We start from the raw sequence: 12,852 nt of genomic DNA, 5'->3' as shown, positions 1-12,852 counted from the left end.
TGCCATGAAATTTAGTGCAGACATTTATATTCCCTTCAAGATTAATTGTAATTATGATTTACCTGCAAAATGAATGGCATGCCATCAGACTCATCCATATTGGGTGTTTCTGCAAATTAAGAAATATTTGCTCGCTAACATGCTAAAGATGATAAACATGGTAAACATTGTACCTGCGAGACATCAACATGTTAGCATTGTTGGCTACAGCACTAAAGATTCTTTTTTTTTTAATTATCCTCTGGGATTTGCATACTCTCACGGAAGTTTGTTTATGTCTACTTTTGTTTGAAGAAAAATGTCTAAATGTCACATTACAATGTAGGAAGAAAATGAAGTATGAAAATTATGAAATGATGTAACTCAGCAGGGAGATTTGTTTAAGACTATGCGTGTGTATGTTTAGAGGGTGCCAGTGAGTGCCACTCAGTGCAGTTGGATAGATTTAATTTCAGAGCTTTTCATAGTAGAAATTGACTTTGCCTAACAGGTACAACGCAAGTGTTACCAACAACATTCCCGATGGCTCAGGAACATCAAGACTCCAAGTCTTTAAAACACATGCTGCCGTCCACAACGAGTGGACTGTCAACGCATGTTTGACATTTCATAGTGTTTGTCTGAAACAATTCCTGAGCTGAAACAAGTTTTTTTTTATTTATTTTAAACTTACAATAACAATATATTGTAAATGCAGTACGCCATCCAGTGTTTTTGGAGCGAGCCCCAGCTGTTGCCAAGCAACTGACGGGAAATAAACACCAGAGGCCTTTTCCCTGAAAGACTTTGCAAGCCGGCCGTATCATTACATACTGGTGCTCGTGTTTCTCTGAACACTTTTAGTAACTTGTCATACAGTAGTAAACGTTGGCAGTCATGAGCTCAAACAAGCTCTCTGCTGTGTTAGAGAAGCAGATTCGCCGTCTTTGTCTGAATGACTTTCCTTGTGGATACGGCACCTGGGTGAGTTTTTTTCTTCTTCTTTAATTGGTTGCAGTGTTTTTCTAGATTATCTTTAAAAACAAAAGCATCATGTATATTGAGTTGTTTAAAGCGCTCCCTCGGCAGTATCTTAGATATAGATATGAATAAACAGAGTGATTATGTTCTCAGAGAAAGACCAAAGACAGTCCAGAGGGAGCAGAGACGGAGGACACAGACGCCCTCCTGGATCTGCTGAACTGCCCTCATTCTCCGTGGCGACAGGATAAATCATGGAGCCCTCAAGCTGCGGCCCTGAGACAGCTGGCTGTGCTCACTCCTGAACGCCTGCACACAGACTTCATTTACAATTACTTTACTACACTTCGCATTGTGGACAAGGATGTGAGTGTACTGAGTTCCAAATCTCTTGGAGAGTCTTTCATCAGATATAAATAAGCATCCCCTTAAACCAAACGCATGATGTTGTATAATGCGGTCCAAAATATTTAGCCATGAAAGGGTTTTCTTTCAGAAAAACTCAACAATTCAACGTTTTCCCGTTCAAAAGAGTGCTTTATTAGCTTCTCTGAGCATGAGTACAGCAACAGATTATACCGTTGCTCTATATGTATGTGCAGAACTACATCTGTACTATATCTGCTGTGCGACTGAAATAGCCTCAGATGACCTGTAGGAACAGTGCAAACACCATAATGTTTCTAATCAGACAGAAGCACGCATATACAGAGGCTGGGGTACCACAAACTTGTTGCCCCGGTGCATGCTGGGAGGCTTTCCACCACACCAACCCTCGCTGGACAATACAAAATGGTGTTTGTCTCTAAACCCATATTGTTCTGATACAGAAAAGCACAAAAAAAAGTTATTGTTATTATGTGGACACGTATAAAGTTAGAGTAATCCCCAAATCTCAAAGTTTGCTATTGGATCATGAAAATCCCTTCTGGTTTCACAGTATTTTTAATTTGTTTTTGGTTCCTCTAATGGCCGAGTGGCCCCGAGAAACGTCCTACATTGCAACACCGAGACAACTCTCCTCCTGACCTTGTTCAAAACACAAAGAACAAAGTCTTTGATGCTGATGCTTTTACACAATTGTGAAAAGTTGTACTTGATGGTTTGTCTGTGTTGTAATCAGGTATCAGTCATCGACAACAGCCTTTTAAAGTTCTCAAAACTGGAAGAATTGGTGCTGACTGACAACAAAATCTCAGAAATCCCTGCAGAAAACCTTCCCAGCTCATTGAAGGTGAGTTTGCTATGCAATAGTTTGTCACTGAAGAGTGAATCACATCGACCTGCCCTGCTTTTCTATCAGAGCAAAACATCTGCTGTGCCGTCACTGGTTGAGGTACAGATGTCAGTGTAACACAACTGAGAGTTTTTACCCACAGATCAAAGTGTAGCAGGTGTTGTGACGTTGGATGATCAACTTTGATTGTAATTGCGTTCTTTTTAAAGATTTTGGAGCTACGGGCCAACAGGTTGTCTGCTTTAAACAGTCTCACTAACTGCCTGCCTCCTCGCCTGGAGTACCTCAGCCTCGGCTCAAACAGGCTGGGTTCACTTGACGACATCTGTCATCTTACTGGAAGACACTGGTTAGGTCAAACACAGACGCATGCACACACACAAAGCTTGCAGAGTAAGACAAGATAAACATTATGTCCTGATGCATCATTGTAGGGTTTTTTTTCATATGTTTTTCCCCTGTGACATATTTTACATCACATAAACAGTTTTATTAATTGCTTTAGTCCTCGATTGAAATAATTCCTTTCCCGCCAAATGTAATACATCATATTTCCCAAAGCAGCCTATTATGTTTTATTTAAGAAGAAATAATTTGTACTGTTTTTCAAAAGTCGTCAGTCAACAACAACACATCGATGTTCTGTAAAAAAAAAATTAAAAAAATGGTCTGTCTCTAACCTCAGGCCACAGCTGGTGAGTCTGGACCTGAGTAACTGTGATTTTGAAGACCAGCAGGCCCTGCTGAGCGCCGTGAGCACGCTCCCCTGCCTCAGGACACTAGTGCTGGAGGGAAACCCATTAACTCTGGCTCTCTCCTACCCGGGCTTGACTGTGGACACTCTCCCACAGCTTGTTTGCCTGGACACCTCATGGATCTCCGTTGAGGAAAGACAGAGTTTTAGTGGCTTGGCCAAGAACAGTGGTGAGATTGTAGACTGTGCTGCGAATTTGTTTGTCTGAGTCCTGTGAACATTTTAATTTCCTAAATCAGCATCTTTGTCATTTTCTCCATATGTACAGATCTGATAGTGGACCGGGCATCAACCACAGTTAGTGTGGGCAGGATGAGCGGAATCCCAAACCCATTGATGAGAGTGGATGAAAATGCTCCAGACTTCCCTGTGGTCAACTACGGTTATGTTGTCACATATGAGTTCCTTAGTCATCAAACTGTTAACCTGGTGACGTTTACTTTTAACACTTTTAATTCTAACACTGCCCATATGTCACATATAAAAAATGTTTTTTTGCTAAATGACTTTTTCCAAATACATTGTGTTACAACGGTTTAATTTAGTAAATCTATTTACTAAAATTTGTTTCACATGTTGGAACTTTAAAGGTATCTTACATTTTTACAAGAGCTTCTTAAAAAATAGCTCACATGCTCATATGTATATTTCAATAGTAATTGGTTATCTTCCAAAGGTACAGTTCTTTAAGAATATAATTCCCTCTTCGTTATACAATTAGATTAGATTCACATTTATTGTCATTGCACACAGCAACGACAATAATAATAACAACAATAACAAAACAGTTAAGCGTCTATTTGTTCAATGCACATAAGTGCCTTTAATTCACATCAGTTATTGTTAGTTATCGTAAAACAAACATAGAACATTGTTTAATGGGGGAAATGGAGTTAAGATGTATAGTAAACATTTCCAGAAACTATCTTTTAAATGTTTTTCTTTCTTTCATTTTTGTTGTGGTGCTGTTACCAGAACTTAGACCGGGAGTCTAAATCGGAGGCTGCACATGTAACAGAAGACTGCCTCAATGATGCCGACCTACAATCAAACAAAAATTGTGAAAATGATTCCTCCAAACTAGACACACAAGACTTAATGGTGTATACTGAGGAAACCTGCCGTGATATTGCACATGGTAATAACACTGAAAATGGATTAAATCCTCAACCCTGATAGAGCTGACACAGTTGTTTGAACTGAAAACAACCCACACACAGCCTGTGATTGCATGACATTCAGTGCATGATATCAATGCAGATTCATTTTGTTTCAGTTTCTGTGCATTTTACACAGCTGCCTTGATGACGAGAATCATCATTTATCAAAATGATGATTCTCGTCAAATACGCATTCTGAGGTTTCACCAACGTGCATCTGACTTGCCAAAAGTGTCTCTCTCTCTCTCTCTCTCTCTCTCTCTCTCTCTCTTCTCTCTCTCTCTCTCTCTCTCTCTCTCTCTCTCTCTCTCTCTCTCTCTCTCTCTCTCTCTCTTTCTATATATATATATATAGATCTATATATATATAGATCTATATAGATTTATATATAGATTTATATATGTATATATATATATATAAATATATTTATGCATATATAACATTTTTACTTGTATATTATTCAAATTTGTGTACAGTGTCAAGACACAGCACATCAAAGCTGAGCTGGTCTGAGTGTATGGACTTCAGTCACACACAAACCTACACTGTTAGTGATCTGGGATGCTTGAAGAGATTCTTCAATAAAGGATTTTATCTTACAATAGAGGAGGAAAAGGTAAAGGAAATATGATTTGAGTGGGTCAATGTTTAGATGCAAAATGTGTTAGGAGTTATAGTCTGGTATTTGATATAATTTAGGTCCTGTCATGGCCTGCAGCCTCTGAAGACGTCCCTCAGGCCAAATCCAGCCGACCTGTAAAAGAGAAGAAAGGGGGGAAAGGGAAAGCAGTGAGTTTGACATTTAATTCCTACTGAATAACACACTGTAGAAAGACAACCCTTGCATTAGTCAGCGTTAGAACAAAAAAAGAGTCCGTATATCTATTGATCAAGTTGAGTGTATTTGGAACCAAAAAGCAGAACTCCGACAAAAATTTGAAAACAGGTTCGCAAGCAACTTTATTGGATTCAATGGGCGGTGAGACTATCAATCTGGGGTTTGTAGTGGAGCATGGCAAAGAGAGGAGAGCTGGAGCAGAGTATGCATTAAAGTCTACTTTGATGGATACATTAGACTGCATCTCAACATGATCCTTCCATGTCTGTGATATCTTCCTCAGTCTCCAATCAAATCTGGAGCCACCAAAAACAAGTCTGTTGACAAAAAGAAGAAATTTGTTCCAGAGCTGGTCCAGGATGCCCCCATCAGAAGATTACTAAGTTCTGTCCACATCCCCCTGCAAAGCCTGGTCACAGGAGCCCAAAAGGTTGATGTCCTCTGTGACCTTGGAACTCTGCACATTGAATCTGAGGTGGAAGCTACACAAACACTTAAAAATGCAAGATAGCACACTTACACAGGTGTTGGTAGACAATCGTTAACTTGTCCATTTCACATGAAAAAAAGGGGAAATTAAAATTGGGCCTTATTATAATGTGAGATATGTTTTTCACTTTTCTTTAGGATCTTGGAAAGAAAATCAAAGAGGACAAGAAGAAGGAAAAGGAATCGAAGCAGAAAGGAGGCAGCGGTACTAAACCGAAGAATATGGCAGCTCCAAAAGGTCAATCTTCTGAATAATCCATCACTTTTCTAACTCGAGAGATGAGTACAGGGGATATTTTATAGATTGGTTTTGATATAAATGAACACTGTGGACGTATGTGTGGAACAGAATTATTTTTATGCTGGACTAAATGTATCTACACTAAACAAAAATATACATGCACTTTTGCCTACTAAATTGTTATTGGCATGCTGATTGGAGGAATATCGAGCTGCTGCTTGTGAATTATATGCTTGTTTCTGTACCATAATTACGTTGAAGCAATCTTCAATGTAATTTCTGAGACTTAGGGAGTAAATACAATCAGCCTCATAACTCTCCCTTTTTTTGGGGGGTGGCTTGTAAGTATTTGTCTTTAGCCCTTATCATGGGAAATCCAAACTTCGCTGCCTAATGTCTTTCTTTCCAGGTAAAACTGCCCTGCATTTTTAGAGTGACCCTTAATTATGACCAGCCTGAGCCACATCTGTGTAATAATAATGCTATTTAATTAGCATCTTGACATGACACATCGGTCAGTTGAATGGATTATCTTGGCAAAGGAGAATATGGCACTAACATAAATTTGTATAAAAATTGAGCACATTTGAGAATTAATACTTTTGTGTGCATATAATTTCAGCTTGTGAAAAAAGTTAGCAAAAATAAGTTTGGTATATTCTATTCTGTATAGTATGTGTCATGGGAATGTTACTGAAGGAAGTACGTAGTATTTAAGTATTTAGCATCCAAAGGCAAAATTAAAGGCAGTGTGTTTGATTTTTCAGTCAGTAAACTCTTCGTTTCAGTCTGCTTAAAATCCTGAACTTCATTTCATAGGCAAAGGAAAGAGAGTGCAGGAACGTGAGATGGACGTCCACACAGACGATTCCATGGCTGTCCGTCTGGAATCGATGACTGTGGAGTTGACTGTGGCGCTGGAGAAATGGCAGTCTGCGTCTGAAGCTCATCAACTTCTGCTCCCACACCAAAACTCCTGAAGCAATCAGCCTGGTTTACTTCCTTTTTTTGAGTTTTACCCATCAAGAACCATATTCCTACAACTGGTCCTGGCCAGGCTGGTTTACTAGTGCAGCTTCATCTCAAGTCTTACAATCTATTCACCAGAAAAATATAAAAATATCTCACGTCCCACCCTGCACTCCCTCATTACTGGTGATTGTGGGTATATATTTTATATTTGTTTTCACCACATTGAGGCTATTATCCTTTATTAGGCTTTTATGAATGTGTGCTTTCATAAAGAGCGACTGCAAAGCACTTTCAATTTCACAGTCAATGCAGAGATGTTGATTTATACATACATTTTATTTATTTTAATACAGATATTCAAAACATTTTCAAAAGACATACCTAAGTATTTCATTGTTTCATACAGAACCGATCTTTTATTTGTTAAGAAACTTTTTGGAAAGGCTGTTTCATTTGAACTGAGGGGTTACAGTGAGTGTGAAGTGCTTTATGTTTCACTCGTTCTTTAACAATCATCCATCAGTTTCTACAAATAGTTCCCATTAAAAAGCAGTGGGTCTTACCGCTCCACTCCAGACAAGTGAGAAAATCTCTCCTCTGTGATTACCATTCACAAAATAACACACATACTATCAAATCTTGAAAGTACATAGTCTCTCCAGGCATAAAAAAATAAACTATTGCTCACCAATTTTTGCGCCAACTTTAAATCAAGTAATTTACAGTTTCAAATAAACATTTTTCACGATACTATATTATCTTTGTAACTCCCCAACAAGCTGTGCAAACAATGTTAGGATAGTGATAAATTAAATGATACATCCACCTAGAGCACGCCTCACTCACACAAACCCAGGATATCTAACATTCTGCTCCAAAGTCATTTATGATTACAAATTGTTAACTGCTGTAAATACTTTTTCTGTATTTTATCGGTCTGTGTTTTTCTGAGACCATTCTCCCATAAGAGCGCTTAAAGACTGGTATGGACAATGAAGATGCTTGGCAAAAACAAGCACATGAAATGCACAAGTACAGACCAAAATCCCAAAACCCTAGCGTAAAAACATGATGTGCAAATATATTGATTGTGCGAGCAAGGGTGGAAAAAGGCTTAAAAGGTCTGGTCATCATTACAGGATTCGGTCCAGTGGCCAAAGACCTCACAGATGCCGCAGTAGGGCCGTTCTTCACCCTTACTGCCGTGGTAGGTGGTGTGTTGAGGGGAGTCGGGCATCTGCATTTGCGTGGGACAGTCCTCGGTGTCATGAAGGTCAAAGCAGTCGCAGATGTCACAGAACAGCCTTGGGGGAAGCTTCCTCCTGGGTTCCTTGTCATGGCTGCAGAGAAAAAGAAAGCAGCTCTGTGTGTAACTAAAAAGATGGAGTTGTGTTGCCATGCAGTTTTAAGTCAGAGTTTTAAGTCTGCTACGAATGAGACTTACCCATCATAGTTTTCCAGCTCACTTGGATTATTCCCATTGAGAGCAGCAGCTGCCATTATCTCCAATTTTTCCTTAAGTTCCTTATTTTTCCTCTGGAGGTCAACGATGACTGAATTCAGGAACTCAATCTGTAAAGAAGATACATACCAGTAGCATCTTTGCTGCTGCGGACAAATGATAATACAAACAATACAACACAGTCTCCCTGTGACATTTATTTCTTGTATTATATACCCAGACATTGCTTCAATCCTAGAACATTATTATAGATGATAAAAACTATACACTGCCACATCCCCCGAATTATGACTCCAATATCGACTATGAAGGTGAATTATTACTGAGTTTTCGGCCAAAGAAAATTCCAAGCTTGGAATGAGTCACAAGAAGAGTCAGTAAATTACCCACTTATGATGAGCATCTTATGAGTAAGTGTCATCCGTAACAGATTTAATCTAGATAAGCATCTTTGATAATTGTAACTTTCCCGAGGAATTTCAGCAGAGGGCTGAAGGTATTGAGAAATCAAGCTGGATTTAATGTGATCCACTGGAAGAAACATACGAGCCACAGTGACAGTGAGAGACAAACATGCACAAGTGAAGCTGATGAAAAACATTAACAAACCGCTGCCTGATGGTGGTGTAGCATTGCCAACATCAGAGACAGGGCAGAGGAGAGGAGTTGGAGTTTAAGAAAGAGAACGAGAGAAGAATACAAAAAAAAAATGAGATTCAAATTAGGACCCACCTACTGCCAGATAACACCAAGGCATCAATGACACAGATGATACAGTATAACATTTTAGAGTAAAAAGAGGCAGAACATGTTTGAGACTGATGACCATCATCCCACCACTGTCGGTGAAGTGTGGTAATACAACTGATACCAATTCTTGAGTCATGTCTTTTAACCCTGTCAGAGCTGAGATGTCTCATTTAATCTCTTTAAAACATTATACTGTAACTACTACATGAGTAAACAAACTGTCAAATTCATATCATACTGCTTCATCGAAGGTACCATTTCTCAAGAAATGTCTGTTTAAGCAGCACAGTCATTTCACAAACAGCATTCAGTAAGACCGTTTCCGTACAACTGGCCCCAAATAGGATGAAAATGTAAATGAATAATTGCCAAACCAGAAAATACTATGGGCCAGGGTATGGGACGCATCTCCACACTGAATGTATGAATGGCAAAAACCTTTAATCTATCTAGGCATGTGAGTAGTATAATATAGGATGAGACAAAATGTATGCACACCTGACTCTCAGTCTCCTCATTCTCCCTTAATTGGTCCAAAACCGCATCACCTGGAGACAACAGGTAACACATCACATTAAATGCAGGAGTAAGTTATCTTGTTTTGTTTGCAGGTCACCTTACAGAGCATCGGTCTAGTGCCATCAGAAATATTATCTGGGTCATGAGTTTAACCCACTCTTACCTGAGGACTTGTTGACAGCATCAGGCCCAGCAGCCAGGCCCTTCTCCAGTCTCTGAACTCGGTCCTGTAGATTAGCCTTGTCCCGCTCCAAAGACTGAATTGTACCTTGCAGTGTCTTGACTGAGTCACCTTCCCCACGCAGTCCAACCAGCTGAGAGAAAAACAACCAAGGAGATTCAAAATTGAAAAAGATGTTACGTTTCTTGACATTTTACCCATTGCTCAAAAACCTTATGTTTTGTGAACAAGTTTAGTCACCAACTGAATGAGTTTATTAAAAACAGCAATAAAAGCATGCATTCAATTTAACTATTAAACCTACAAGTCAAGAACTGAGAGTCCTCACACAAATTCAAAACAGGAATGAAGAGAATGACAGCATAACCAATGTTTTGAACCTCAAGGGCTTTCTTTCTCACAATTTGTCGTTTCAGGTAAGCTACTTTGTAGCATGCACATTAAAAATGAAAGTAGGGCAATGTATTTGACCTAGAAGTGACATCCTGTAAGACTTCAATGGAAGAAATGAAAAAAAAAACAAATGAATCTTGAATTTACATATGGGCTTTCAACATAGTCTAGGGTGGTAGGTAAGTACGCTCTTTTATCATCTAGTCCTCAGAATCTACCACAGCAGCAAGATTATTGATTTGAGGAAGCAAAGAATTAAGAAATTAAAGTTTTGTGCAAACTCACATCTGTCCTGATTGTGATTGATTTTATGATGATAATTTTAAATCTTTACTTGCTTGAACTTATGTTGTGCAATAGGCTGTCATACCTGCCGACAATAAAAGAGTTCCATCATGCATTTTTTTCTCACCTCACTCCTCAGGTTTTCCACCTGCTCGTCCTTTTCTGATATTAAGGCACTGTTTTTATGGATGGACTGTTGAAGGACAGCCTTCTCCTTATCAAACTGCTCCTTCAAGGTGTTCTCACTATCAAATACACAACATCAATTAAATATCAGAGGTACAGCAAACAATCTCTCTCCAAGCTGAGAAGAACTGGCCTTAATTTAGCAAACTTTCTTCTTTACTTTACTAATTTAAGGCGACATTGAGACAAAAGTCATTTTTCTCTGGCAGTTCAGTCAAAATGTTTAGTACATTCAAAATAGTAAGATTGCAAATAAAGAAAATTTAAAAAAGAACTTAGAACGCAGACATATTGAAAAATAACATGCAAAATTAGTAGTCAAAGCACAAATAAAAAGCAGATGAGATGAGGCTGTAGGTTAAATTACATTATGTTTATAATGACTTAGGATGGAATGTGCTTCGCCTTTACAACATCACACTACAAATATTTGCTCTGTTTTCCATTCACTTCAACTGAAACCTGAGTGACTGACTACTTTCAAGCATGCCTTTCAGATTTCGCTGCAATCTCTAGTCCAGTTCAGAAGACCCGCAGGTCAGAGTAAAGCTTTGCCCCAACGTGTTATTCGTTGTTCGTTATTCACATAACGTCCTATCCTCTTTTGCTGGGAAAATGTATTGAAAATAAATACAATGTGACCATGCCGACATGTTCCTAATTATCTCCATACTTATATGTGGTTAATATATTTCTACTATTACATAATGATAACCGACATCACATAGTACTAACGGCGTAAAGTACCTGAAGGCATTATTTGGCAGGCTTTGAAGGAAAAGAACAGGATGACATACCATTTGCTTAATTACACATGGCCTGCATTCAAACATGTGTCACACTAGTAAAAGCATGTGTTTATTGAGACAAAAGGCTTTCATAATATTGGTGAAATTTGCAAAGATCTGAGAAAATGTCCAAATCACAAAATGATCCATTCTCTTACCTTTGTTTCAACTGTTTTTTGAGTTTTGAGTACTCATCCTTGAGCTAAAAGAAAAAGATGCATCGTTCAAATAAAGTCATGGTTAGCAGATAGCTAAAACACAAGATGTTCAGATGCTTGTAAATTCATGTAAGATATTCAAAGTGTTGCACCTTCGCTAGATCACTCAGAGCTTTGCGATTGTGGTCAATATCCAGCGTCAGCTTGTTCTTCTCATCTTCCAGTGTCTGCAGGGACTCCGTCTTTACAGCAACTGCTACTTTAAGCTCCTCACTGAATAAATACAAATGTTAAAATCACCTAACATTCTGACAACTAAGGTAGACAACATATTGGTTTGTGTAAACTTGTTTCATGTATATTAATGTAACATAACCCATCAATGATACCATACTAATCCAATTGTAATCTGACAGATTTCATTTTTACAAACAGCCAACACAAAGGATATATACTCACATTTCATGGCATAGACTCTCAGTCCTCTCAGTTTCTATGCAAAGTTGCTCTTTGCAAACATTCATATCTTCTTCGTATTTGGAAATATTGTTCTTCAATGTTTTCAGCTGAAACAATAATGACATTTATTTGCAGATTTACAGTTATACAAAACATCTCTCAAAGCTTACACACCCAAGTAAGCAAGCACATTTTACCTGTGCCTCCATCTTCTGCTTGGAGCTCAACACTTCTTCCAATGAAGATTGGGTTTTGTCTTTCTCCTGCATCAAACTGGCTTTCTCCTTCGTCAGCTGTTCAAAGGTCTCAGCGGTCTTGCCAGAGGCCTCTGTAGCCTAAATGGTGCATGAGCAGGATATTTGCTTAGAAGGATTTCAAGTTGATAGCAGCAAATGGTTGGTTGAGATAAACACCTTCTGACCTCGACCAACCCGAATTAAAAATTTGATTAATCTATTCATAATGCATTGTTTGACTTCAACCAATGTTTCTTTTTAAATATTATTTAATATATTTATTGCATGCTTTATTTGCATTCATTTCTGATTTAGAATCAGGTATTTAAATGTCAGTTTATTTACATTTTCAAATTTCAATTTCGTTTGAGAATTACCAACATCAACAATTATAGTCAGCAGGAAAATAATTTGTGTATTCTCTAAAACACTCCTGTGGCCTTAGAACGGATACAGACAACCCCTGAAAGCTGCTTCATATTAACAAATCTCATTATTTATTTCTATTATTTGAAGTATATTGGACCAGAGAGAGAAAACCTTAAAAATTGACATTGTAAAGTAGATTATTGGGGCTGTAATTTCTGTAAACTATATATAATCAAATCAAATGGAATATGAAACACCATCAGATGGACAGTGTGATAAAGATCACCATATAACTACATAGTTGTATAAGCCAGAAGAATTTGCCTTACATTAGATCACGTTATAAACCCACAGGCAAAGGCTCGGAGCTAAGGGTAATTTAAAGCGGTTAGTAAATGGAAGATGAAAGTTAGGC

General features: G+C 38.3%; 2 protein-coding genes across 5 annotated transcripts in view; one reads left to right on the top strand and one right to left on the bottom strand.

Moving 5' to 3' along the window:
• Positions 1–770: 770 nt before the first annotated feature.
• Positions 771–7,240, top strand: LOC137805120 (leucine-rich repeat-containing protein 43-like). The gene is made up of 12 exons (XM_068604898.1): positions 771–963; positions 1,114–1,326; positions 2,084–2,194; positions 2,407–2,546; positions 2,883–3,121; positions 3,220–3,380; positions 3,927–4,089; positions 4,588–4,727; positions 4,811–4,900; positions 5,233–5,424; positions 5,577–5,676; positions 6,499–7,240. The coding sequence occupies exons 1-12, from the start codon at positions 877–879 to the stop codon at positions 6,657–6,659; spliced, it is 1,797 nt and encodes a 598-aa protein (XP_068460999.1). The 5' UTR covers positions 771–876; the 3' UTR covers positions 6,660–7,240.
• clip1a (CAP-GLY domain containing linker protein 1a) overlaps positions 6,969–12,852 on the bottom strand; it is a 23,433-nt gene continuing 17,549 nt past the window's right edge. For 3 of the 4 annotated variants that reach the window (XM_068604894.1, XM_068604896.1, XM_068604897.1), the window contains 10 exons: positions 12,030–12,167; positions 11,833–11,939; positions 11,526–11,646; positions 11,374–11,417; positions 11,175–11,195; positions 10,369–10,486; positions 9,546–9,696; positions 9,362–9,411; positions 8,096–8,223; positions 6,969–7,991 (listed from right to left, as the gene is read on the bottom strand). In XM_068604894.1, coding sequence (XP_068460995.1) covers positions 7,766–7,991; positions 8,096–8,223; positions 9,362–9,411; positions 9,546–9,696; positions 10,369–10,486; positions 11,175–11,195; positions 11,374–11,417; positions 11,526–11,646; positions 11,833–11,939; positions 12,030–12,167 — 1,104 coding nt within the window. In that variant the 3' untranslated portion in view covers positions 6,969–7,765. The remainder of the gene's footprint in view (positions 7,992–8,095; positions 8,224–9,361; positions 9,412–9,545; positions 9,697–10,368; positions 10,487–11,174; positions 11,196–11,373; positions 11,418–11,525; positions 11,647–11,832; positions 11,940–12,029; positions 12,168–12,852) is intronic. The other variant, XM_068604895.1, reaches the window with a different exon arrangement.

Source organism: Clinocottus analis, unplaced genomic scaffold (assembly GCF_023055335.1).
Source record: "Clinocottus analis isolate CAN_PGR_092001 unplaced genomic scaffold, fCliAna1.0.p SCAF_7, whole genome shotgun sequence".
In the NCBI taxonomy this organism is placed as follows: Eukaryota; Metazoa; Chordata; class Actinopteri; order Perciformes; family Cottidae; genus Clinocottus; species Clinocottus analis.
The sequence above is the reverse complement of the archived record's forward strand: the minus strand, read 5'-3'. Positions and strand labels throughout refer to the sequence as shown.

Coding starts and splice junctions, on each gene's coding strand:
- LOC137805120 (XM_068604898.1), top strand. CDS start 877: ATGAGCTCAAACAAGCTCTCTGCTGTGTTAGAGAAGCAGATTCGCCGT. Junction 2,547..2,882: donor CATCTTACTGGAAGACACTG/GTTAGGTCAAAC, acceptor CTCTAACCTCAG/GCCACAGCTGGTGAGTCTGG. Junction 4,901..5,232: donor AAGGGGGGAAAGGGAAAGCA/GTGAGTTTGACA, acceptor TATCTTCCTCAG/TCTCCAATCAAATCTGGAGC.